The sequence below is a fragment of the Podarcis gaigeae genome (genome assembly GCF_964106915.1).
Source record: "Podarcis gaigeae genome assembly, chromosome: 4".
Lineage (NCBI taxonomy): Eukaryota > Metazoa > Chordata > Lepidosauria > Squamata > Lacertidae > Podarcis > Podarcis gaigeae.
The window spans coordinates 87,557,739-87,584,010 of NC_139677.1; the positions used below are offsets into that span (position 1 = coordinate 87,557,739).

At 39.7% G+C, this 26,272-nt stretch overlaps 1 protein-coding gene across 2 annotated transcripts in view; it reads right to left on the reverse strand.

The window, feature by feature from the left end:
- Nucleotides 1-26,272, reverse strand: part of DYNC2H1 (dynein cytoplasmic 2 heavy chain 1) — a 151,838-nt gene that overhangs the window by 56,402 nt on the left and 69,164 nt on the right. For both annotated transcript variants that reach the window (XM_083735721.1, XM_083735720.1), the window contains exons 63-75: nt 25,685-25,794; nt 24,927-25,025; nt 24,210-24,333; nt 22,880-23,043; nt 20,059-20,178; nt 18,418-18,552; nt 17,091-17,234; nt 14,775-14,864; nt 8,004-8,069; nt 6,576-6,626; nt 5,575-5,652; nt 4,179-4,310; nt 441-513 (exon numbers count right to left, since the gene is read on the reverse strand). In XM_083735721.1, coding sequence (XP_083591847.1) covers nt 441-513; nt 4,179-4,310; nt 5,575-5,652; nt 6,576-6,626; nt 8,004-8,069; nt 14,775-14,864; nt 17,091-17,234; nt 18,418-18,552; nt 20,059-20,178; nt 22,880-23,043; nt 24,210-24,333; nt 24,927-25,025; nt 25,685-25,794 — 1,386 coding nt within the window. The remainder of the gene's footprint in view (nt 1-440; nt 514-4,178; nt 4,311-5,574; nt 5,653-6,575; nt 6,627-8,003; nt 8,070-14,774; nt 14,865-17,090; nt 17,235-18,417; nt 18,553-20,058; nt 20,179-22,879; nt 23,044-24,209; nt 24,334-24,926; nt 25,026-25,684; nt 25,795-26,272) is intronic.

The window sequence follows — 26,272 nt, forward strand, 5'->3', positions numbered from 1 at the left end:
TGCTTTGGAATATATAGTACCCATACCAGAATCAAGGTGTATCGTATTTTTCGCCCCATAGGGCACACTGGCCCATAGGGCGCACCTCGTTTTTTGGGGGGGAAATGAATAACAAAAAATTATCCCCCCCCAGCCGCGGGGCTGGGGCCGGGGGAAGCCCGAGCGTCCCCCGACCCCAGAACAGGCTGCTATCTGCAAGCCTTGCGGACACCTGTGCGAAGCGCCGTGCTTCGGGCTGCAGGCTGCTGCCCTCAAGCCTTGCGAGCCCGCGGGAACTCCCACCGGGCTTGCAAGGCTTGCGGATAGCTTCCTGAAGCCTGCCCCATAGGACACACACACATTTCTCCTTCATTTTTGGAGGGGGAAAAGTGCGTCCTATGGGGCGAAAAATACGGTAATTGTTTTTTACCTCATGTTGTTCTAAAAAACGATCAACTTACCCAGAGCTTTACATGCGAAAAGGGCCATTGCGCTCTGTAGTCTATCTGGCCTGACAGCTTGAACCACAAGGACCTTGAAACAAATATAGTCATATTAAAATTCCAACATATTATCAAATACCAGTGTGCATTTTTTGATGTTAGCCGCCCTGAGCCCGGTTCCGGCTGGGAAGGGCAAGATATAAATAAAATTTATGAGGATGATGATGATGATTACTACCACATGATTAACACAAGCGCAAGGATTCACGTTAGCACAGACGGAATTCCCCCCTCTCCTTGCCCTGCACCATCTTCCTGCTAGGGGAGGAAAAGGTAATACAAAAATCTTTAAAAGAAACTGGGTATGCTTTTTAAAATATAAGCTTTTTTTAAAAAAAAGTAGACGAAATGACTTTCCAGATAAGTTACAATGCTGATTTAAAATACATCAATAATTCAACCGAATAAGGGAGATACAAGTTTTTATATATGTTGTTTGTTCTGTGTTATTTTGAGGTTATGATTTTTTTAAAAAAATCTGTACTTGTAGGTTCAGATTCTTGGTAATAGGAGGCACTCAATGAAAATAATTGGTGCTTGATTCAGGACAGGTAAGAGCGCAAGAAAGTTAATCTATCAAATTCTCTGCCACATGATATGGTGATGGCAATTAAATTGGATCTTTTTTTTTAAAGGATATTGGATCTGCAGATGGATATTAGTTATGACAACTGTAGTGGAATATTCATGTTCAGAATGCCATCGAATACCAGTTGATGGTGTATGTGGAGGATAGAAGTAATTGATTATTAACATGACTTATCAGTGTTAGTCCTGGAAAAATCTGGCTAGTAAAGAGACCTGTACCAGATAAATTTTAGTTTTGATACAGCAGATGTTTTTGCATCATCTCAATTCAATATAAATTCTGCAGTATTTCTAGGCTTGTCAACCAATTAAAGTATGCTTTCTGGGTGATTGACTTTTGAAGTTAAGCAACTAAAATAAACACCAATTGGTGAGCTGTTGTATAGGTGAGATTGAAAAGCATTTAATGGAAAGAGTACTTTATTTTAATAAAATGAACAGATAATCTTCTTAAGTAGTGCCTGAATTATTTTTTTAAAGTATTTTTTAACAGTTCCATCAGCACTGATAACCTTCTCACAGGTGACAGCTCCAATTAAAATCAATTAAAATGGCAGTTTTTAATATGTGACTAATACATTAATTATTATTATTATTATTATTATTATTAATCTATCAATTCTGTTGCTCAGTCAGTCAATGCTTTCAATTCTCTCTCTTTACAATATGGCAATCTGATGTAGCTGGTAGAAGCTGACAAAATAGCAGCACTGCAGGGGAAAAGGAAACACTGTAGCACCCACTGTAAGAACCTAAGAGGAGCCCTGCTGGATCAGACCAAAGTCCCATCTAGTCCAGCATCTTGTTTTCAGAGTCATCAACCAGGTGGAAAGTCCACAAGCAGGACAGGAGTGCAATAGCACTTCTCCTCATTTTTGATTCCCAGATTCATACTGTCAGAGGCTAAGACCTCTACCTGAGGGATAGTTTTATTCCCCAGAAGATGTAGTAGACAATAAGGCCTCCCTTTGGCCAAATTGCCACGCATACCAAGACAAGAGAGGGGGGGGGGAGGCAGAGACCCTGAAAACATGCTGGCAGAGCTAATCCAGTCCTCCTGCCAGTGCATTTCCACCATTCTGACCTTACTCCTCCTCTTCTTCTCTAACCAGGTAGGTAGCAGTGACTAGGGCTGGAGGGAGGTCAGGTAAGTGATGTGCCCCCCCCAATTGTCTTCTACTGCCTGGAAGGTGAGAAGTAACTACGGTAACTTCCTCTTATCAAAGCCCGAAATTTACCTGCACAGATGGGCTAACTCTATACAGAGTTTTGCCTAGACAATCAGGAACAGTGGCCAATCTCCTTATTATAGCCTTTTATTATAAATATATATAATTGCACTTCAATAAGGCAAGCTGGATCAAAAAGTCAAAAGTAAGGATGGATTGAAAGTTTATAGTCCTTGAAAATATAATTAATTTATTTTACTTCTCGGGCAAGATCCTATCATCTTAATAATAAAAGTAGGCAGGCGGGCAGAGCACAGGCACAAGTGTGTTCTTAATTCCTTAAGTCTCATATCGTGAACCTTTTATTCCTCTCCTCACCTGGAGACGGTCTCCACCATTCCTCCTCTGCCCAGTCCCTGACAGTCAGAAAGGAAGGAAAAAAACAGAGAGAGGAGACACTTGCTTCCTTGAATTCTATGCTCTCCTGCCTCATCACCGGATGAGGTCATACCCAACCAGTGAATGGATTCAGACCTCCAAAATCTATTCTTCAGGTAAGACCAATCATACTTTCTCTTGGTGCCTGGTGTGAAAAACACAAGCTCCGTCTGGCCTTGCTACCTTTCAGACCGAGAAAAATCACTCTGCAGGCTCCAAAACATTCCCACGAGGTCCACTGTTCACATTTTCACAGGCCGATTCTGGCTTAGTAAGGTGTGAACTTGAAATAACTTTTTAAATAAGATGTTAAATAATGTCAGTGCATCAAGAGCGGATTTATTAAGAAAATCGTTTTTTTAAGGGAATAACAATTAATTGAGGGAATGTTAAAATCGATCAATTAATTTATGGGGAGAATCAATTTCAAATTGGAAAAGGAATTAAAGGACAACAACAGACAGAAGAAACCAATGGACACACACATTCAGAGGAAAAAATAAACTTAAAAGCCCTTAAATAAACCCAAGTACTGGAATTAATACAGGGATAAAGGCACACCACTCACACCCTCATCTAATTCACAAACCACACAAATCACAGACTAGCCAACAACAAAGCAAGGCCAGAAACGCACAAGCATTTGCCCTAGTGCCCACTTGAGAACATAATACTTATTTCCAAAGCACCATGGAAAAATCAGGCTGATGCTAAAAAGAGGTTATACTGTCTTGGGTATTTTTATATTGTTAGTTACACTGTGAAGCTTGAATAAGTCTGCTTTGAATGAACTGTGGTCCATAGTGCTAGCCATCAGTAATTCTCTCTCTTTTATTGCTACAGTGGTGCCTCGCAAGACGAAATTAATTCGTTCCGCAAGTCTTTTCGTCTTGCGAGTTTTTCGTCTTGCGAAGCACGGTTTCCCATAGGAATGCATTGAAAATCAATCAAAGCGTTCCTATGGAAACCGCCTTCAGACCAGGTCCGGGGACAGTCTGTCCCCCGACCTCTTCTGAAGGCCGGCGGGGGGCGAAAGTCTTTGCTTCCCCCCCCCCCCCGTTTGCCTTCCCGGGAGAGCGGAGACTTCTCCGCTGTCCCGGGGCGATCTTAAAATCGCTGCCGCCCGCCAGCATTTTAAGATGGCGAAGCAAGCATTTTAAGATGGCGAAGCAAGCCCATAGGGAAATTCGTTTTGCGAAGCGCCTCCAAAATGGAAAACCCTTTCGTCTAGCGGGTTTTTCGTCTTGCGAGGCGTTCGTCTTGCAGGGCACCACTGTACTTGTTAAAAAAAAAAAAACTTCAAGCCATAATAAAATTACATGTTAAAACACCAAATTTAATTTTGACGAAGTTCCATTGTAAATGGTATTTTAGCAGTGACAAACTTCTTGCACTGGTTTCAATGAGACTAAGGATGAGTAGTTTCATTGAACATGGCTGCCATGGCCACGTTTAGCTAGACTGTGGTCTAATATTTAAATAAGGAAATATTAAAGTATACCTGTTGAAACAGTGAGATTCTGTTTGCAATAATAGACGGAAAATCTTGTTCACACATTGAACTCCGTGAGAAAGTCTGCCATAGAGGTGCATCTTGAAAGCAAATGGTCTGATATAGGTTTGGAAGAGAGATCTGAAGAACAATTGTGCAAGTTTTATATTTAACAGCAAAAAAAGTAGTGATCTATTTTTAATAGCTGAACAAGGAATAATTTGAATAAACTGTCATATAATTGCAATTGTTGAACAATCCATTCTTCGCAGCCCTTTAACAAGCTACTTAGGAGTAACTTTTTTCATTGATTTCTAAAGAAGTGCACTCATGTGGCTTATAATGTACCCAATGTGTCAAAACAATATGCCAGTTATAAGACCACTGCTAATTTAAGAATGTGGTCCCATTTACATATATTTCTAGTGAAATGAAAGCTATATCCCATGCATAATCTCACAGCATCACCAGTGATGATGAGAAGAATTGTTCCACTGCTATAGTTTTCTATGGAAAATGTTCCATTTCTAAAAATGTATTGCTTCATAAAATTAACAACTTAGTAAATTTTTACAATACCAGTCAAACTGAAAACAGCTCAAAAGTGTGACTAACTTTCCCAGGAAATGCATGCATGCACACACACAGGCACAAATAATGCACAGCAATTTGGTCACCAAAATTGGTATGCTGATTTAGTGCCTTCAACCGTCCCAGCACGGTTAATATAAGCACCTTCTGGTGGTGGTTCCCTCACTGCAAGAAGTTAAGTAACAGGAAACCAGGCAGAGGGCCTTCTTGGTAGTCACTCCCGCCCTGTGGAACACCCTCTCATCAGGTGTCAAGGAAATAAACAATTATTTGACTTTTAGAAGACATCTGAAGGCAGCCCTGTATAGGGAAATTTTAAATGTTTGATGTTTTATTGTGTTTTTAATATTTTGATGGGAGCCGTCCAGAATGGCTGGGGCAACACAGTCAAATGGGCAGCATATTATTATTATTATTATTATTATTATTATTATTATTATTCCATATTTGTATAATTTTTCTGCTAAAATATTACTTAATGCAATTCATACTGTTTTGGTAAATTGAGAAATGAGGAAGCAAAACAGGGACTGCAGAGAAGACATTCTGAAAAGTCAAGAGTACATGTTACATATAAACATATATAATTGAACCTCAACAATACTAGATCAATTGCTGCATTATTATGTAGAAAAGGCAGGCCACTCTGCAGAATGAAAATATATTATATGGGTGTGGTTTCAATGCAAGAAAGTGAGTGAAGAATTCATCTTGGAATAGTCAAATTTAAATTAACTAATCCGAACATATTAGCAAACACCAATTTTCTTAGTGTTAAACTGATTTTTGAAGAAAACGTCAACTGAAATAATACCTTTAGAGTTGCTACCGCCCATGCTCTTTCCTGTTCAATCCAAGAAGGAATCTGGTCTCTAATGCTTTTTTGGGAATCCTTAATAGAACAAGAACAGATTACTGTATTTTGAAAATGTTTCACAAATACCAGCAAGTTTTAAGGTATAGCACAGTAAAATTGAAACATTTTAACTTCCACTGGTTTCAAAGGCAGTGTTAGGCATATCTCAACCTTACTTCATTGAAATCAAAATAATGTGAAAGTGCATATTTGTTATGGAAAGGTGCAGTAGAGAAGAAGACACAATGCTGGAGTTATAAAAATGCATAATCAATAACAGCTTTTGACCATTGCTTTTCTGTATTGATCACTTGTAATGTGCCTCAGAAATATCCACATCTTTCACTACCTGTACTCACACAGCTAAAACTGAAAACAAGTGATGTGAGCATACCCTAATCACCCATGTTTTAGAGGTTTTTTTTCTCCTTCAATCATTCCTGGGGGGGGGGGGGGCAGGATTAGTTCTAATTTCAAAATGATATCTGTGATCTCATGAGTAACACCTACAGTATTTTCTATAGTCAAAACAAAAAAAATTCCTTCCAGTAGCACCTTAAAGACCAACTAAGTCAGTTCTTGGTATGAGCTTTCGTGTGCATGCACACTTCTTCAGATACCTTCAGTATTTTCTATAGTAGGGATCTCTCTTAATAAAGCTCTTCAACATTGCTATGTCTTATGAAATCACTACAAAAGCAGTCTCCACTTCCTATGATATTTGGAATCTCAGCTTGTCTAGAGTGGTCAGAAGGAGCCACCCATGACAGGAACTTGAACTACTGGTTTGGCCCAATCAGGTACTTGCTTGGGGTTAAAGTCCGAAATTCTCATCAGCACAAAACAGTTTAAAAACAAAAACATGTTTTTAAGGTCTGAAGCCTCTGGGCCATGGAGGTATATGGCATTTGGAAGCTATAGTGCACTACTTTTCATGAGAAATATCCGTTAAGACTCACAGATTTTCGTAACATGTCTCCAATGATCACACCCGTAAATGTGTCCCATTCCTATAAAATAATGAAAGAAACCCAAGTTAAAATATGCTGAAGCGTAACGTACATAAGTGTAAATTCTGAAAGCCAAAAGGAAATGAGTATTACATTTTCAAAGGGACCTAAGAAATGTAATACCCCAGTTCACGTGCAACGCTGAAACATGGAAAAGCCTCAAAAAGCCCAAGTGAAATGTCACACCTCTGCTCTCCTCCTGCAGCATAGACAGAAGGAGCACTGAATTTAGTTAAACTATTAAAAGAATATCAGCTTAGCACTGTGTTTGAAAGTAACCTTGGCAGAAGTCCTGGTCATATGCAAGGAGTAGTAGTAGGGAGCGTGAGAGTGTGAAGCATCACTTGTTAAGGCTCATTCCTGGTTCAGTGTTACATGCGAACGTGGCAATTATTGGCTAGCAATGACTAAAGCATATGTGCTTGGAACCCTGTAAAAGGAAGAGAGATGCGGGAAGAATTTGAAGTGCAGAGGTGGCAGGCAAGAGAGCAGCTAAACCCATCCTACATCCAGCTGATGATTTTCTTCTTAGCTGCTTTCTGAGATTCCTGGATCAGGTGGTCAGTGTGAAAGAGACTGGTGGCACTGGTGACAGTTCCAGGGAACATTTGAGCTGGAACATCTATAGTACCCATTAGTCAGAGGTAGACTGCTCCTACTAGTGCTGTGAGACCATCTTCTCTCCCAACCAGGGCAGGCCTGCTAGTCTCAAAACCATCTATTGAGCAAGCTAAGGCCACTGAGACAAGGTCTGCCAGTTTTGTACTGCCTGAACCAGAGACTTCTACTACATGTGGAATCACAAAGCTTATATTGCAATCGGGAAAGGAAATTATTGAAATTTTTATCTCATCTTTGTTGATAAATAAACCTCTGTTTCTCTTTGCTTTCCTTAAGTACGCCTTTAGGAATATCCCGAATAATTTTCCCCAAACACAAAGAGGAGTAGTGGTAGCTATATTTGTTTCATATGTTGTTTTATACTTTGAAGCTACATGTCAATTTTTAGCCATATATTATGTAATCACAAGTAACTTCTAAAAGATCTCACACCCATAACACACAACTGTTCTAGCAAAAGGTGGAGAGAGCTAAAGGCTGATAGTGCTAAAGAATCACAAACTCTGCACACCACCATTTCATTTCGTCCCGTGGATCTCTCATATCCGGTGGCAATATTTCATCAGACATTACAACTGTCAGAGGAACATCCACTGGGGATGTTGCAAGATGTCCCAGTGTCCTTAGGAAAAGCATTGTATTTGTTATGTTTATTTTTTATTTAGCTGGGTAGCTGGAAGATATTCTAGTGCTCATATTTATTTTCTGCTTATCAGATCATTCAAATGTAAAAGGAAGCATTCCTCTATCACTTACATTATCTTGAAAAAGTTCAGGATGCATGCCTTTCACAAAATGCAGTGCAAACATCAGTTGATCAGCCTACAATAACAAAAAGTTAGATACATTAAGAACAGTATGCCAGGCTACATTTTCTGGGAATTTAAACCCTATAATTTAGTTTTCACATATGCACAGGAACTAAAGGCAGTCTTAATTATAAGACCACATATTATTTTCAGAGAACTGGCAACATACTTTGAGGGTGAAACTAGATGTAGCTCATTTTTCTTTCACCAAGCCAGTTTGGGAGTGTGGTGTGAAGGCTTTAACTCAGGCTTCCTCAACCTCAGCCCTCCAGATGTTTTGAGACTACAATTCCCATCATCCCTGACCACTGGTCCTGCTAGCTAGGGATCATGGGAGTTGTAGGCCAAAAACATCTGGATGGCCAAGGCTGAGGAAGCCTGCTTTAACTCTTCGCTCCCACCATTGTCCCAATTAGAACTGCCCCACACACTTCCAATTCATAACGAGGGGAAAGCTACTGATGCCAATAAAAGCTTTCATCCCATTGGGAATAGGAGCTAAGAGTAAAGGCTTAATTCCATTTACAGCATAGTCCTTATCCAGATTACATATTCTCAATGCAGAAAAAAAAATTAAACACAACCCCAAACTATGTGACAATCATATCTTGTTTAGCTCTTAGTCACTTCTAAGGAATATCTCTGCTGACATGGCAGGGGTGGGATCAGAGCTTTAGGCAGAGCAGCAGAAGCAGTCCCTCCGTTGAATGGGCTTTGGATCTGATGTAACTTTACACTGGCTTAGTTTACACCGGTGTACGTTATGCCAGCTTCTTGTGCATAGGACTGCTCTCTTTATTTCTTAAATCAAGTTTAAGAGAACATGCTGTGTGATCACATGTTCCTCTCTCCCCTCTTGTGCAGATATTTTCCCCAAAGACCGTAACAGTGGCTGAGCAGTTACGACAAACTACAACCATTGGTTAATGCTAACTAAGGTTGTGTTTAATCAGAATCTGAATTGCGCTTCAAATTATTCATTTTTGTGAATAAGATCATATGCCCTATTTTAGTCTGTTACTGCTAACATGGTTACTATGTCTTTAAGTGTGGCATTCAATGATTTTGGAAATGATATGAAAGATGCAAAACAGATCTAATTAATTAATTTTGTAATGCACAAAGGCTTATAACTTTAGCTTGGAAATCTTTTAATATTGAATGGCTGCAGTGTCAGTGCAGTACACAGTGTTACATTACAGCCATATATCAGCTGAAGTGAAAGGGTAATTGAACTAGCTCATTTCTGAACCTAGCAACTACATAAATCCCTAACTACTAATTTATAGTTTTTCGATGAATTCGCTTTCAGAGCTAACCAGCAGCATTTTAAATTCATCTACAGTACCCAGCTGAAACAAAGGGTCAGATGCAGCAATGTTGATGATATAAAGCACCATCATAACAAAAGCAAATGGTAATAATTCATTTTGATATCCCAAAATTATATGTTTAACCTTCCATTCATCTTCTACTCTTCAGGGGAGATTTTGAAAACAAGAAATCTCTCATATACTGTATATTATGAAGCGCTTGGAATGTGCTATTTCATTCAACTTCTGTGGTAATGCAAAGTCATATAACATGCTGACAACATATGGAAGACACCAGTGTAACTATTTAGGTTGGTGAAGAAAAACTCCAGTCTTCCAAAAGCACAGTTATTGTGCAACCCCATTCCGTTCAAGGGGACTAGAACAGAGCACAGTGGACTTGGTGCAAAGATGGGGATAATGAACAACAGCAGCCTCCTTAGACAGTCTTAGCTACTGAACCGAAAAGCTTGCTTTCAATTGTTGGGGTAGCTTGAGGTTTTCTTCTGACAGATGCTAATAACGAAAAAATTAATCTAGAAAATAAATAAAAACACATTGAAGAATATGTTTAAGGATTAGCTGTCCACCAAAAGAAATCACGCCAGCAAAAGTGATGAGTAGCTCCAGAAATTGCTAGACGAACCTAAGCATTTAAATCTTGTTTGAAATTGCCTTGGTTGCCCTGATGTATGAACTACACTTCAAGAGGCAGGAGAGTGAAGCTCTTTTGCTTCTACTGTATCAATTATTGGCTTTGGATACTAGCAACAATAGCATTCTTCTGGGAAGGTTCTTGCAACTGGGAACTGGATGGCTCTATTGGTTGCATCCTACCTGGAGAGGCTGTTTCAGAGAACGGGAAAAGAGCTGGAGAGTTCTGCCTGTGAAATTTATGCTACTTGCTTCTGCAGGGCTCGTTCTTGTTCCGCCTACTATTTAACATGTGCATGAAATGATTGAGTGATTTGTCACTTGATAATTTGTTTAAAATATATATATATGCATTTTTACAACTTATATATGCATCATACAATATTCATCATTTATCTCTTATCCTCAGACTTCCCAGTCCATCTCTCCATGGCATTCTAGGTTGTATTTTGTTGGCTACATATTCTATTATTCCATCCATTTTCATCTCAAATCTTCCTTTATTTAGTTTTATCTGCTGCTCATATGTTCATTCCTACTTATAGGTTAAATTGACTATTATACCCTCTAAGATATTCTTCAAAGAACTTCCACTCATCTCTTATCCATGGCTCATCCTTATTTCTTAATGTCGCGGTCATAGTTACTAATTCTGTGTATTCTATCAATTTATTCCGCTAAATTTATTTCCATTTTTTCGCATAAAACACTCTAGCTGTGGTGGTCGCATATAAAAAGAGACTGAGTGCCTTTTTCAGGATATCATTACTTGTTATTCCTAATAGAAATGCCTCGGGTTTTTTGGGAAAAGTGATCTTAAGTACTGTATCTTTTTTTTTTTTAATTCTGTATGATGTCTCCTGAAAATTTGGTGTGAAATGTAATCAATGTGTGAATTGGTTTTAAAATATATATTTATAGCTCATCTCTCAGGATACAAATTCTTCCCAAACAGCTTGTAAGTAACATAAAATACCTCAATAAAATTACAGTAAACAATATTAAAGCCCTCAAAATCCTTCCCATAGGACAGTTGGCAGCAGATGGTTCAGAGAGGTAGAGGGCAGTTCATCATCACTTGCCTCTCTCTCCCCAGAATTATTCCTATAGACCAGGGGTGGCCAACTCCCAAGAGACTGTGATCTACTCACAGAGTTAAAAACTGGCAGTGATCTACCCCCGATCTACTACCACGTCTAAATTGTTGAGCTTTTTTTAGGAAGGGAAGCCCTGTTTTTTTCTGGGGTTCAAGTCAAAGTTGCTGAGCTTCTTTGGGGGGAGCCGGTGATCTACCAGTCTCACAATCTACCTGTTACAGGTAGTACGATCTACCTGCTATAGACAGTTGGTGGTCCTATCACCTCCTGGGAAATAAAAGGGGAAGAAATGGAGGCAGTGAGAGATTTTACTTTCTTGGGCTCCATGATCACTGCAGATGGTGACAGCAGCCACAAAATTAAAAGAGGCCTGCTTCTTGGGAGAAAAGCAATGACAAACCTAGACAGCATCTTAAAAAGCGGAGACATCACCTTGCCAACAAAGGCCCGTATAGTTAAAGCTATGGTTTCCCCAGTAATGATGTATGGAAGTGAGAGCTGAACCATAAAGAAGGCTGATCGCCGAAGAATTGATGCCTTTGAATTATGGTGCTGGAGGAGACTCTTGAGAGTCCCATGGACTGCAAGAAGATCAAACCTATCCATTCTGAAGAAAATCAGCCCTCAGTGCTCACTGGAAGGACATATCCGGAAGCTGAGACTCCAATACTTTGGCCACCTCATGAGAAGAGAAGACTCCCTGGAAAAGACCCTGATGTTGGGAAAGATGGAGGGCACAAGGAGAAGGGGACGACAGAGGACGAGATGGTTGGATAGTGTTCTCGAAGCTACCAGCATGAGTTTGACTAAACTGTGGGAGGCAGTGGAAGACAGAAGTGCCTGGTGTGCTCTGGTCCATGGGGTCACGAAGAGTCGGACACAACTAAACGACTAAACAACAACAGCCCTGTGGGCAAAGGGCAGTCCAGACGAAAGAGGCTCTGAGGTTTTATTAACTTGCTTTCCAGCTGGAATAGAACTAGGCATCACCAGTGTTATTAGATGTGGGGCCTTCTTTGAAGACAGCTTGGAAAATCCAGTCACTGCTAGGCTGCTAACTGGGACTGTGTATCCAAATTATATCTTATCTGTGTTAAAAGCATAACTGGTTCTTGGTCAATTTCCAAGCTCAATTCAAAGTGTTGGTGTTGTCCAATCTGCCCAATCACTGAAATCATCACCTGAGGCTCTTTCTAGGTTCTGTGCCATCCGAGATAAGGTGAGTAGTGATTGGAGAGAAAGCCTTTTCAACTGTGGCAGTCCCTCTTTGCCATGCTCTTCCCAGGACAGCTTGCCTGGCAGCTATTAACGGTATTTCAGTGCTAGGCAAAGAGCTTTTCTTTGGTTTCCCAGACTTTGTAGACGTTTTGATCTCTTGTAGAGTTTTATTATGTGCCATTTTCAGTGCTTTTATGAATACATTTTCATGTGTGGTATTGCTTTATTTCTATTAAATAAAATATTACTCTGCATTTCATTGCTGAAGGAACAAATTAAAAAATATGTAATAAATATGTTTGAATCAGGGACTGCCTGACTCTTAGCTCTTTCTGAGTCTTGTACACACTACACTAGTTCTACAATATAGCCAATGAAATACATAAGTAAGTATTTAGTTTTATTAAATGAATGATTTGCCTTGCATCATTTGTTATGTATAATCTTTTTCCGGGGGGGGGGGGGAGGGATTTGTTCATTAGAGCTCAATGAGGCCTCTGCATGTCCTCTGACTGTGAATACAGACAATCTAAAAACTGTATGCTTATTTTAACCATAGTAGATACAACCACTTCACTCTTTTCAAAGTGAGTAATTGGGCAGTCCACTGGAAAAATATGTGCTGCATGGTCTGTTACAAAACAGGTCAATCATTTTTCAGTGCCAGGTAATTCCCTTTCATCCTATAGTGTCGTGCATACAAAATTACAAAATTATGTGTTCCCTCTGTTCTCAGAAAGGTTATGGTCATGTAAGAAGCATTCCTGTACAATAATGCTTCCTAGTGAACTAAGCCAATAATGACAACCCACTGCTCGTTCACCAAAATGGTTCTCAAATAATAAGGTACCACTTTGTGGTGATACTGTGCTTGAAGCTATCACGTTTGGGACTCTCACCCTTGACATAAGGCAATCTGGAGAACAAGTTCCTAAGTGATGAAAGCAAGATTCCACTAAGGCCTGGAGTGGTTCCAGTGTGTATGACGGCTATATCTTCCCACAAATTCAACTACAGTCCAGATGTTTGTTCCTTCCTCATCTGACAGAAGACTTGTTGCAATGTTGCCCCAAGGCACCCTTCAGTATGTGTCTGGGGGTACAGCACAGTGCATTGCATGCTAATGTGAAGAACTGGTCAAAGATGCATATGTATAAATCAATTGGCTGGGCAGCACAGGATGAGGTGAAGGCAGCTCCTGCCCCTGATCAAGGTTTCCAGCTTCCTTCAAGCAAGGGTGAGATGGCCTGGGAATCTGATTCAGAATCTGAACCTGAGGAGTCCCAGCCTGCACAGGAGTCCCCGCCTCCAGGGCCGGCTGAGCCGGGGCAGGGGCTTGAATCTGAAGGGCCCTCATCTGTGCCAGATCCTCAGAAGCAGACACCAGATGTATCCACTCTGGCTCCGGAGGTGATTGAGGACCCATTGCCGGCAGGTGTGCCTCTCCTCAGCCCTGTCAGGGGAAGGTGAAGCTGCCCCTGGGTCCAGTAACCCTCCAGCCTCTCCTGAGATGCAGAGGCTCAGGGCAGAGAGGCGGAGGGAACTGGGTTCTCTCAGGAGGAGTGTTCACCTTAAGGCCAGGAGAGGCGGGTCACCTGTGGGCCGGGACCGCCCCTGGCCTCAGAGGAGATAAAGACCAGTCAGTCCAGTCCCAGGTTGCGGGAAACCTGTTTCTGCCAGCACCCAGACCTGTTTTTCCAGAGTTTCCGACCATGCCCGGCTTCTTGCTTTGGACCCCGCTTCGCCCTTGGCGGACAGTCTCCAGCCCCTCAGCCCAGGACCGGACTCTGACCATGCCTCACGGTAACACCCCCCCCCCCCGGACCAGCACAAAGGGTTTTTTATAGGACAGGTTATATACCCTTTTCTACTAAGTTCTATTTTGTTAGAAAAGGCAGAGAAAATGGGTTGCATCAGTTCTGGGGTGTCAGAAGGGGCTGATATGTTGCTCAGTACAAGAGTTCCTATATATTACAGCATACAAAGATACCAGAATCCAGTACGACTCAAGAGATTGATGATTTTATGAACTAAGGCAATGTGCCCTTAATAAAAAAGAGTTATCAGTAAAGCCATAAGTGAATCCTGAAAGAACATTGTTTGTTTTGGGTACCATTCCTTTCCTTCTTTTTCCAAATACTGGTGTTTCTGAAGTTAATGGTGTCCCAGTGCTGTAATAAGGCAATAGTCCCAAGGTGAGCAAAAAGGCTGTTTATAAAGCAGGAAACTCATTTGTTCTGCCAAACAAGGCAAAAAGCTGCTGTGTACAGCTCTCATGAGTAAAAAGCAAATACCTCTTACTAACAAATAAGCAAATTTTAGCATTATTCTGTATCTACTGATCCATATATTCAAGTGCGCCAAGCTATGGCTGCAGTGGGAATATAATTTCACATTCAGTACTGTGAATCAGTGCAGAGGAAAATAAAATCTTACCTTAAACAAACAGCGACAGACATATTCATATACCATGTGTTTTAAGGAGCTGATAAGGGACTTGATTCTTTCCTCTGTATTTCCCAAGTCCTGAAAATAATGGTTAATAATAATAATAATTTATTTGTACTCCACCTATCTGACTGGGTTGTCAGTTAAAATGTTAGCTATCACTTTACAGATAAAAACCTATATCAAGGGACTCAAATATCACTTAAAGAAAATCTGGTGTGGTATATTGTCAACCTACGGAAATTGTGTATGTATACCAATAGGCTCCCCCTACAATCAGCAAGCATCTACTTCAGGCTTCCTCAAACTCGGCTCTCCAGATGTTTTTTTGGCCTACAACTCCCATGATCCTTAGCAAGCAGGACCAGTGGGCAGGGATGATGGGAATTGTAGTCTCAAAACATCTAGAGGGCCGAGTTTGAGGAAGCCTGATCTACTTCATTCAGAGAAGTAATTTAAACATGTCAGCAGTAACACTGGGCTGAGAGAAGCTTGCCTGGGTATGGCCTACCAGACAGGAGGGCTACCATGACAGATTATATAAACTTTTCAGAACACAATGTACAATTATGAAATACTGGAAAAAATTACTTGGACTCTCAAAGTTAGTTAATTGGCAATATGAAGGAGGTTAGTTGGCAATATGAACTAAGCCTGTTTTGGAACCTTTTCCATTTACAATCCTTAAGTATTTTAAGCCTGTATACTATTTTAATTGCTCTATTTTACACTAATTCAATGGACCCATCGGGAACAATTCATCCAAGTAAGCTGTGTCCTTTGATACTCTTTTTTTCCCTGAAATTGGGAGGTTGGCTCATCATCCCTTAATCTTATTCTTCTGCTCAGAGACAGAAATAAAGACCCGCCTGCAGAAGCAGATGGTGTGCTGGGTCTGCCCCACTCATCTGACCTTATCCAGCTGAGTCAATGCATCATACTACGATGAAGAGGAGGAGAGGAATGGTAGTAGCAAGGCTGGCCCACCACAGTGCAAAGGCATTGGTGGAGTCAACCACGAGCTCCATATCAACCCCACCACCATCCTGTTCTTCCCCTCCGCCAGCATGGTATGCAGTAGGGACTCAGCTGGATGGAGGTCAGGTGGGTGGCAAAGTCCCATCATATTGTGGTCTGCTGCTTACATGTACATTCTACTGATTTCAGGATTCCTTAGAATCTCGACTTTGGCTTCCTAAATCTAAGAATTGAGATCCTTGTAAAACTGCCCCTTTGTTTCCCCGCCACACCAAAGCATTGCGATAAGCAAGCCGGGCTCGCGAAAGCTCCCATGAGAAGCAGTGGCATGGGTGCCACACCCTGAATGCTTTTTGTGCTGTACCTGTATTAACAAGCCACAGTTAACGGGCATTAAAGCAAGATAAATACTTGTAAGACTGAATCCAAGACTGCATCTTCAAAGTAACTCGTCGGAGCAAGTGCTTTGCAGAATGTCACTAATGGCAGCTTACATTAAAAAAAATAAATCAGGGGAATTTCAGTAGAAACTGAAAACATGCTAACGCACGGGTTTTGTAGCAATTTGGGTCTTCCTTTGATAGAGCGTTTAACCCTTTATCTTCCTAAGATAAAGTGCTCTGAGTAAAAAGGAGTTGAACTGATTATTGGGAAGGTTGCCCCTTGCTGGTCCCATGCTGCCTCACCATGCCTATTTAACCTTGACTAGCTGAAAGATGCATTATGCCTTCACAGTCCTAACTTCATAGTATCCTGGGTCTTCAAAAATCTCCCCTTACAGCTGCTGTTAACTTTGATTTGATAGCATATGAGCAACTTCAAAAAAAAACCCTTTGAAGCATGATTCCCTATTCTGACAAATACAAAAATAATTTGCTTTATTTACAAATTAGCTAATAACTGGAGATCATGTATTTACATAAAATACATCTTAATATCCTCATCTGAACTTGCTTTTTAGAATTTATTACCTTTGTATCCAAGAACCTTTAGAGATACAGTATTTTATTAAGACATTCTCTGGGAAGATTCTGCAGTTCCCATAGGACAGAATTTCTCTTTATTCATACCCTGACAGTACAATGTATGCCACGTAATACTGCCAGTATTAATTTTATGTTCTTATTTAAAATATCCAAAGTACTTAGACATTTTGTGCTACCATTAATAGATTGCTTTCCCCCTTATTTCTTTCCTTTTCCTTTCCAATTTATTTCAAACAGCCCTATTCCTAGGACTTGAGGCAAGTAACAATTTAAAAGCAATACATATATAAAACTCTAAAAATAAATAACACGTTGCCTGCTTCAGAATAATGGCACATACCAGTTCACTTTGTAGGGCCCTTTGAAAAAGTCTTAGGAAAGAAGCCAAGCTAAAGCGGTACATGTTATTAATTTTGGACAAGTCAGAGATAATAAAGTACATCTTGCTGGCACTTTCTGCCAGAGGGAGATAGGCGTCCCTTTCCTAAGAAAAAAGAAGAGTTAGCATTAGAATGCTACCGCCATCTACTGGTCACCAAAAAATAAATTCATTTCTAACAAAATACGTAAAGATATATACAGTACAGTAGTCCTGCACATTGTATGATCCCTCATTCTTGTACACATTTCAATAAAATTTTGCAAACTTAAAATATATTTCACAAATGCTCAACTGTAGAACTGGGAAAGAAAGCAAGTGATGATGAATCTGCAAGAGAGAAAAAAACTAAATGGAGCTTAACATTGTGCAAGGAGATGGGGGATTTCCAAGAGGGACGCAAACCTATCTGCAAATTCCTGGCAGTTTCAAAAGCCATCTATTATTTGGTATAACTGCCTAGTGTAGCATGATGAACAAGTGAAATGTCCTACCGGCTCCACTACAAACCCTTAGACAGATCTAGAATTGTTCTCTATGGATTTGCATCTATTAAGCCAATGAAGTTCTTTGAAAATAACTTCAGAACATTGCGTTTGTGGGTAAAATTTATTCCATAAATCCTCTAGTTTGCATGTCCTACTGAAAATAAGCCTAGGTAGGTATGCGTAACTACAATAATAACACATCTCCCCCCTGTTCATCTCTACCTCCTTTCCCTTTCACATCATCTTGTTGTGTTGAATTTAAAAAGTTAGTCACAAACATGTGTGCAAATTTTATTTGTGACATATCAGGGAGCCTTCTGTTCACCAAAGTATACCCAAACTTAAGAGATAAAATTTCAGTCCAAGAACACAAAAATGTCTCTGCTAGTGACTGAAGACATCAGAAAAGATGTGTTCATTCCACAGTTTGAGAATTTCAGTTACATCACCTGACTTGGCACTGGTGAAGGTAGAGAAAACAGTGCCCAGCTTAATATATGAATGAATAAGCCACTGCTTTCAATGGATAAATGAATCACTCTGCTGAACTCTGTCAATGAAATCACAGTGACATAGCAGGGCCAAGCACAATTCTGAGCTGGATGGTGCCCTATGTCTCTTCCTTGTGAAATAAAAGATTATTATTAGATATTTGTAATTGAAATAGTTCTACCAAGCAACGTAAGATGTACTAACAGAATGCAGAATTAGAGCCAAGTTAATCAAATAGGAGCTATTATAAAATATTTTACTTAGCGAAAGCACACCCAAATAAAACAAGTATAAGGAAGCCAAGTTACCTGATCGAGAGAAATCTGAAGTCTATGAAATTCAACAAGTGATTCTTGGATTAGAGCGCTACTTGCTTTTGTCTGATTCAAGGATTCAATCAGATCTTTATTTTCAAGTATATTTCCCTGAGAGGTTGCAAGTGTCTGCAGGGAGGAAAAACAGTTCAGTTTCCTTGTAACTGGGAAATTTTAAAGAAACGCGAGGTGTATATATAGAATATGTGGCAATACTTTAAAAATTAGAGAGATACGGATGAAATCTAGGTATGAATTACATTTCTTGGATACTGGAACCAGGCTACCCTACCCTTCCATCCTAGTCACAGCATTTCATTCACTTATTGCCAATTCACATTAAAATGAATTTGGGTATGCTCCTGAACTCATTCTGAAACTGGATTTTATTAGTTCCACAGTTTTCTCATCATCTCTAAATCTGGGTTTTCACATTAAGCTTGAACAAGCCCTGATAGGGGCTTGAACTGATAGGGTTCGATGAGTAAAATTGCAATGATTTATTGACATATTCCAAGAATATACAAAAATCTGCTGTGATTTTAAATGAGTTATTGACGTAGTCAATGAAATGCTTCACTAATGATCAACTAGGTAATTTTTAAGAAGTCATCATGCACAGATATGGATTGTGTTATTAATCCACAGGTAATGAGGCATGCCTGAGAAACTCTACATAAAAAGATGAAAAAGGACCTCTACACTTTTAATCTTACACAACATATAACATGTTTGCAACTGTATCAGTTATACAGTGGTACCTCGGGTTTCAAACATCTCTGTTGACAAACGTTTTGAAATTCGAACACTATAAACCAGGAAGTAAATGCTTCCGCTTTCGAACGCACCTCGGAAGTCGAACTTCCGAGGCAGCTTCCTGTTTGAGTTTTGAGACTTCCGTATTGAGTTTTTGATTTTTGAACATTTTGCAAGTCAAATGGTCTTCCGGAACAGATCACACTTGAAAACCAAGGTACCACTGCAGAAGAATTTTCTGAAGGAAGAAAAAAACTGCTGATCTGAAAGTGTTTTTCATCCTTTCCCAAAGAAAAACTTTCAAATTTAGCACTCTCTTGTTCTAAGCAGGCATAGGGAACATCCAGCCCACAGTCCTAATTAGATCCATCAGGCCTCCCCATCTGGCTCACAATATCATTTTCAGCCAAGCCATGCCCACCTGCCCTATACCCGATATCTTCAAAAGCCCCTTTGAAAACACTGTCTTGCTTCTGGGCTTCTGAAGACCTGACAATTAGCTGCATAAAACAGTATCTTGGACAGGAGTTTCTGGAGACCCCTTATAATGCAAAAAGGTCACCTGATATCATTGCAACATCAAGTGACTGGCAGGTGGATGGCTCTAGGCCACTTTCTGCTTGATTCCACATCCCCTTTTCCTTATGCATTGTTCCCAGAGCACTGTGCAGCCTTTAGAAGCAACTTTCCAATGTTAAGACTGTTGTTCTTTCTCCGCAACTCCCCCCAAGCAAGCGATCCATATTCTATGGCAAGCTGGCCTAAAATAGTTATAGTCATCAGACATTTAAACATATTTCTGGCAGTAACGATCTTCTAAGTCTGTTGTTGTCTTTCATACAGAAACTCCTAAAAAAATGCAGCCCATCTACGTTTTACCTCCAAAAGTGATTCTTCAAGTTTTGCTAATTGTATCTTCTTATCTTCTTCCTGCTGTAACAATTTTGTCTTCTGTTCTTCCAAATCTGGTTTTTCATGTTGAATAGTCAAAGCTAGAAGCTGGCAGGCAATTAGTGAGATGTCAGAAGAGAATATCACAAGACGACGGAATTTTCAAGCAATGGTTTATCACAGAAATGAGAGGAATCCTGGAGGTTATCACAGCAGGATTCAACTATAGCTCCTGTCCAGGTTTCTCTTGCTATTTAGTTGAAATCTGCTTCCCTACAATGTTCATTCATTGCTTCCAGTCCTGTTCTCTGGAGCAACAGAGAACAGGTCTATTCTATTTTCCATGTGACGGGCCTTCATGTGTTTGAAAACTGCTATGTCTTTCTCTTCTACAGGATAAACATACCAGTTCTTGCAACTGTTTCACACAGGATTGGTTTCCAGCCTAAGAATAAATTTGGTGTTTCATTTTGTTTTTAGCAGTCCAACTGCACAAATGGCTCGTGTTAAGCTTGTGATTGACTACGATTCTATTCTTTATGTACTGTTAGCAATACAGGCCCCCACTATCTTCACTTGTGCATTTATTATAATTTATAGTAAAATACAGGATTTTACATTAATCTCTCTTGAATTTCATCTTGCTGGTTTTGATCCAGTGGTTCGGCCTCTTAATATCCTTTTGTTCTGATTTTCTGATAAAATCAAGATATTTGCTTTTTCAACACTGGTTTGGGTCCAAAAGGTGCTGTTTGTATTAACTGAAATGTATTTCTATATGTTATAATGGACTCTGTGTGTCTTCCTACTTTTGAGTATTAGGAGAAGTCAAATCCACTTAAATCCATTGCAACAACACAGGATAAAGGCACTTTACTCCCAAAAATTGCTCCCACACAATACTATTGATTCCCTTTCCCTTCTCAGATACTGTGGCTATCCTACACTACTACAGAGAGCTCTCCAACCCTGAGGCAGATTTTGGGTACTGCAGGGGACTACAGTGAGGAAGAGAAGGCACAGAAGCTCCTTTGATTTCACCACTCATGGCTCTCCAAATCTAAAACACATTATTCAAGTTTTCAGTGAAAATGAATTAAATGTAATGGTAGCCACTGAAGCTCTGTTGTTTTCTAGATTCATAAACGCAAATGTACCAAACACAAAGAGATGTCTGGTTTATTAATATATTTTGTTTATCATTAACATGAAAAATGTTATCCCGAGACAATGTTTTTCATTCATTGCTTGGCTTATCAGTCACATAAATAAGCAAATTAATATCCATTGTTAGCACCAACAAGAGCACAATAAAACGAATGAGAGAATATTCCAGCACTATTTACTGCTTCTCCACCATTAGTCTACTCTAAACTGACTTTAAATAATTTTGATTTCTTTTACGCATTAGACATATTTCAACTATATTGCCTTGGCCCACAGCCCTGTGGTTGTTCCAACAGGTTTCTATGTGACTGGGGTGTAACACTCATTTAAACAGAAGAAAGAAGGACATTTTATAGGCAGGGGAACTCTATATGTGAATCAGAACCCACAAAAATAATTGGACTGTAAAGACTTTAAGCATAACTTCCTAGTCCACAAAATCCAACTCAGCCCAGTGATTCAGATGGATTCTCACCCGCTGTTTTTCAGTATTAAGTACAGTAAGTTGCACACATTAAACTTTTGCACATTCAGCTTTGAGTGCATGGAAAAAAATTAATAAAAGGGAATGGAAAGGAGGCAGGGTTCTGGGGGAAATGGCATTGGCAATCCTACTGGCCATTGAACCCCATGTGTTTTTACTCTTCATAATTTTGGCTTTAGGCACAATCTCCAAAATGTAACCCTCATATAAGCTGCATGTTATTGTATACCTTTCTCACAAGATATTTTCTATTATAACGGAACTTTCTAATCTAACCACTTAAGGAAATGTTAACTAAAGTGAGAATATTTTTTTCTCTGTGGAGACTGCCAGCTGTGCAAGAGTGCTAAAAGGGATTAACGCACCATGAGGAATGTTGCAGAAAAATAGCCACTCATTGTGTTTTGATCCAAATACTGCCTGCGGCTTCTTTATTACAATCATGTAGGGAGAAAGAGCCTAACAGAGGGCCACAAGCTGCTCGGCCCTAAGCAGAGAATGCCATGCTTATACAGTGGTACCTCGGAACAAAAAAAAATCCTTCCAGTAGCACCTTAAAGACCAACTAAGTCAGTTCTTGGTATGAGCTTTTGTGTGCATGCACACTTCTTCAGATACCAAGTACCTCGGGTTACATACGCTTCAGGTTACATGCGCTTCAGGTTACAGACTCCGTTAAGCCAGAAATAGTACCTCGGGTTAGGAACTTTGCTTCAGGATGAGAACAGAAACCGTGCTCCGGCGGTGCAGGTTAAGAACGGACCTCCAGAACGAATTAAGTACGTAACCAGAGGTAACACTGTATAGGGGAAAAACCCACTAACATGCTTCCCTATATCAGAGCACAATCTGTTTTTGGCACTAGCTCAAAATATGTTCATCAATGTAAGCGCTACCACTGTGGTTACAGAACCACCTGTATGTTCTCAGAATCTTCTCATTTTCTTCATCACCCATCCCATCTCCTTGTCACAAAGCAGTGGTTGATCAAAGTTTAGGTGTGGCCGTTTTTCCTTTACAGGTTTTTTTGATACAAGTATTAATACTGTACAAAAGGGCCTCTCAGGGAAAGAAATCAGGATCTTCCACGAGTGGTATAAAGCCCTGTGTCTTTAGGTTAAAATGAAGAGTATCATTCCTGGAGATATGAATGCCTACCTGCCCTCTTAAGCCACTCCGTGTTATTGTAAAGTTAACCTCTGTAACAATGGAAGCTGCATCGGGTGGAATGTCAGGATTTGGGTTTCGGGTTGATAGAAACAGGCGGAATTCTTCGTTATAGTCAATTATTTTGTCACCTATTTGTACAACGTATCGAGGACCTGTGGGAGGAAAACGTACCAAGATGAACCATTTTTTAAAAAAGTGTTACATGCTCAGTATTATCTAATAATTATTATAATTAACATAATATCAGCTCCACTGTATTCACAAGCAAGTAAAGTATGCAAGAAAATGGGCAAATGACCCATTCACTATCGATACCTTCTTGCTGTATATCTAGTGGCTGCCTAGTATAACACAGTAGGCTGGACAACAATCAACCTGTAACCAATTCCCATTACTAATCTACCCAATACGAACCAAAGTATGGTGTACTGATAGACACCATAGTATAAGGGAGTACATCTGTGATATGCTATTGGTAACCTACCACCATATCCTGAACCAGATGCAAAACAGCACAAGTTGTCTTTGTGTACACTGACACAAGAAGATCCTGCTTCCTTTCTTGAAAGTAAGTATTCCTGGAACTGATTGGCAATCCAATTATAACAAAAAATAGCAAATAATAATAATCTTAAACTCTGCTTAATTTGACCAACTGAACAAACATGGAATGAATCAGACTCAGGGTAAGTCCTTGCTGTGCTAACTGTGGACCAAAGATGGTCGTAATAAAGTGTCACTTAAAGATAATTGTGCAATTAAGAAAAAATGTCCAGGTGTGAAGAGGTCAATGTGAACCTTAGTATAATCTATCAGCCAGCAGATTGTTTCAGGTGAAGGACGTGCACTGATTTTACTTATTTACCACATAAATTTCACCTGCTTGTTGTAAAAATATTGAATCCCAAATAGGATTTGTGTATGCACCAATTCACTGTAACGTATAAATCATATTTTTATAACAAGCTGTGAAACATGGTCAAACGCAAAATAATAATGAACCCATACACTTGCACTCATGAAAAAGTGTCCATCTGCAAAGGAGACAGAAGGGAATTCTGCATGGCTTAATTGTTCCTATTTCCTCAGTTAAACAACATCAGAGTTTATTGTTTCATGTCCAGACCTGGGTGAACTAGAAGCCTGGGGAAAATTTTTAGTGATGATATAATTTTTAAAAATATATTGGATTAAAAAAAATATCCACACAAACAGCTCAGCTACTTTTAAACTGATTTGTCCATTTATCTTACTGGGGGGGGGGGGGGAGGAGGGGGAGAGTATTGTATTCCTGACACAATTAAAGTTGGAAATTTACCTTGCGCAACAAGGTCCTTTCTGAGCAATGGATAAAGCACAGGTTCTACTCCATCCATTTCCTGTATAATGAGAGTTTTCCCAAATCGCACAGCCAGCTCAAGAGCGTTAATGAAGTTGGCATCCTGCACAAATAAAATTTTACCACCATTGTTTGATCTACTTCAGTACTGACATATTAAGTCGACGATAGGTAAAATAAATGCATCATCAAGACATTTTCAGTTACAGTCAATATGTAAACAAAATACACTGAAATGATTTTTATCAAGGCTGTATTAAAACATACAGTCCCTGTTGGGAAGCATTGCCAAACTATGGACTCTTGTGCTACACATCTCCTCCTCTAGTAACAGAAAAATCTGGTACAGTACTTTGACTGAGCAGCACCTCTGCCACATGCAACATTAGCCACAAGATGGAGGGCCCTCTAAACAGCAGAAGACGACATTTGGAGCGATATTAATGCCTCTGTCATTTAAATGCCTTTGAATCCAATGAGGAAGAAGTGAAATTGGGTTGCTACAACTCCCACCCCCAAATTGGGAATAAAACACTGCAGATGTAGACAATTCTTTTTCAGATCAGGTATTTTGCGTAAGCAGGCTCATCTTTGCAGGATCAGTGGAGGGAAAATTTATAATTTAAAAAAGGTATAAGAGAATAAGGGGATCTCTTTTCCAAAATTAAAGAACCATCTAAAAGATTCAAATAGGACCTGTTGGTTGACGATTTCCAAGCGTGATTCTTTCAAATGAGCTTTCAGCCATTCAGTAGCTCTGGAAGAGGGGTCTATCAAAAATGGGCAAACTTTACTCTGTTAAAAAAAAGGAGGGGGGAGAATGTCTTTCAATCATGTTTCTCTTTGAAAGAAACTACACAACTATATAATTTACATGAAAACACCCCATTAATCATCCTAAAAGGAAGTAATGAAAAGCTGAAAATGTTTGCATTGGGTACAGCAGTCATAGTATATAAAGAAAAAAAGGTATCACAGGAAGGGGGAGGGAAACATAGGAGATAAAATTCCAGTTGTAAAGCATTCCCAATTTAACATTGCAGTATCCCTTCTTAGATATTCAACTATTACCAGGATTTCAAATGCAGGGAAAGAAATTTTAAATGCTTAGTAGTTCACTTGGGGATACAGGGGGAGACATTGTTTTACTTACTTATTATTTATTAAATTTATATCCCACCCTTCCTCGCAAAGGAGCCCAAGATTTTCTACATAATCTAATACAGTATTCATGGGATCATGGGTCCACTCCACAGACAACATTGAGTAGAGGCAGAAAATGATCTAAAAGACTGCACTGAGGAGAAAAAGTGACAGACAACCTCATTCTTCACTTGCACCCCCTACACAGCCAGGTTGTAGCCTTCCCCACTGCACACACTATCTCAGTACGAGAGTACTATCATGCTACACAGGCAGTGCCTCCAAAAGAATAAAAAAGCAATACAATTTACCTGTAAAATCACAAGGGCATTTTCTATTGACAGATCATCCGAGGGCAACCCTTCACTTTTCCAAATCAATTGCTCACTCTCTGTGCTCAGGAATCGCATAAGATCAAATTCTAACAAACAGAAGACGTTTCTTTTAATTCCATTAAATTTGCTAGAGCATTTTATGTTTGTATGGCTTCTCACCATTTGGATGAGCATCTAGGACATATTAAATTGTGCTTACCTCCCCATATCTCTGTGTTATTTCATTAAGGGGCCTCATAAATAAAATAAATAAATTGATCACTGAGAGCTGGTTGGAGGGACAACCCCTTATGTAGAACACATAACTTGCTTTCATTGGATTGTAAAGAACAATTTGCACACAAAAGTCAAAACAGATTATCTGTTTCTAAGCAGAGAGTAGCTGATATTATTTTGTTCAAGTTCTATTTGAAGAGGTTTCTGGAGTCCCCCCCCCCCCTTCTTTCCCTTGATGTAGAGAGGTTCCCTATGACTATGTTTGAATAAAGGAGTTACAACTCTGGCTTCCCAGAACAACACTACTGACTAATCAATGTTCAATAGCACATAATTATACCTTATAAT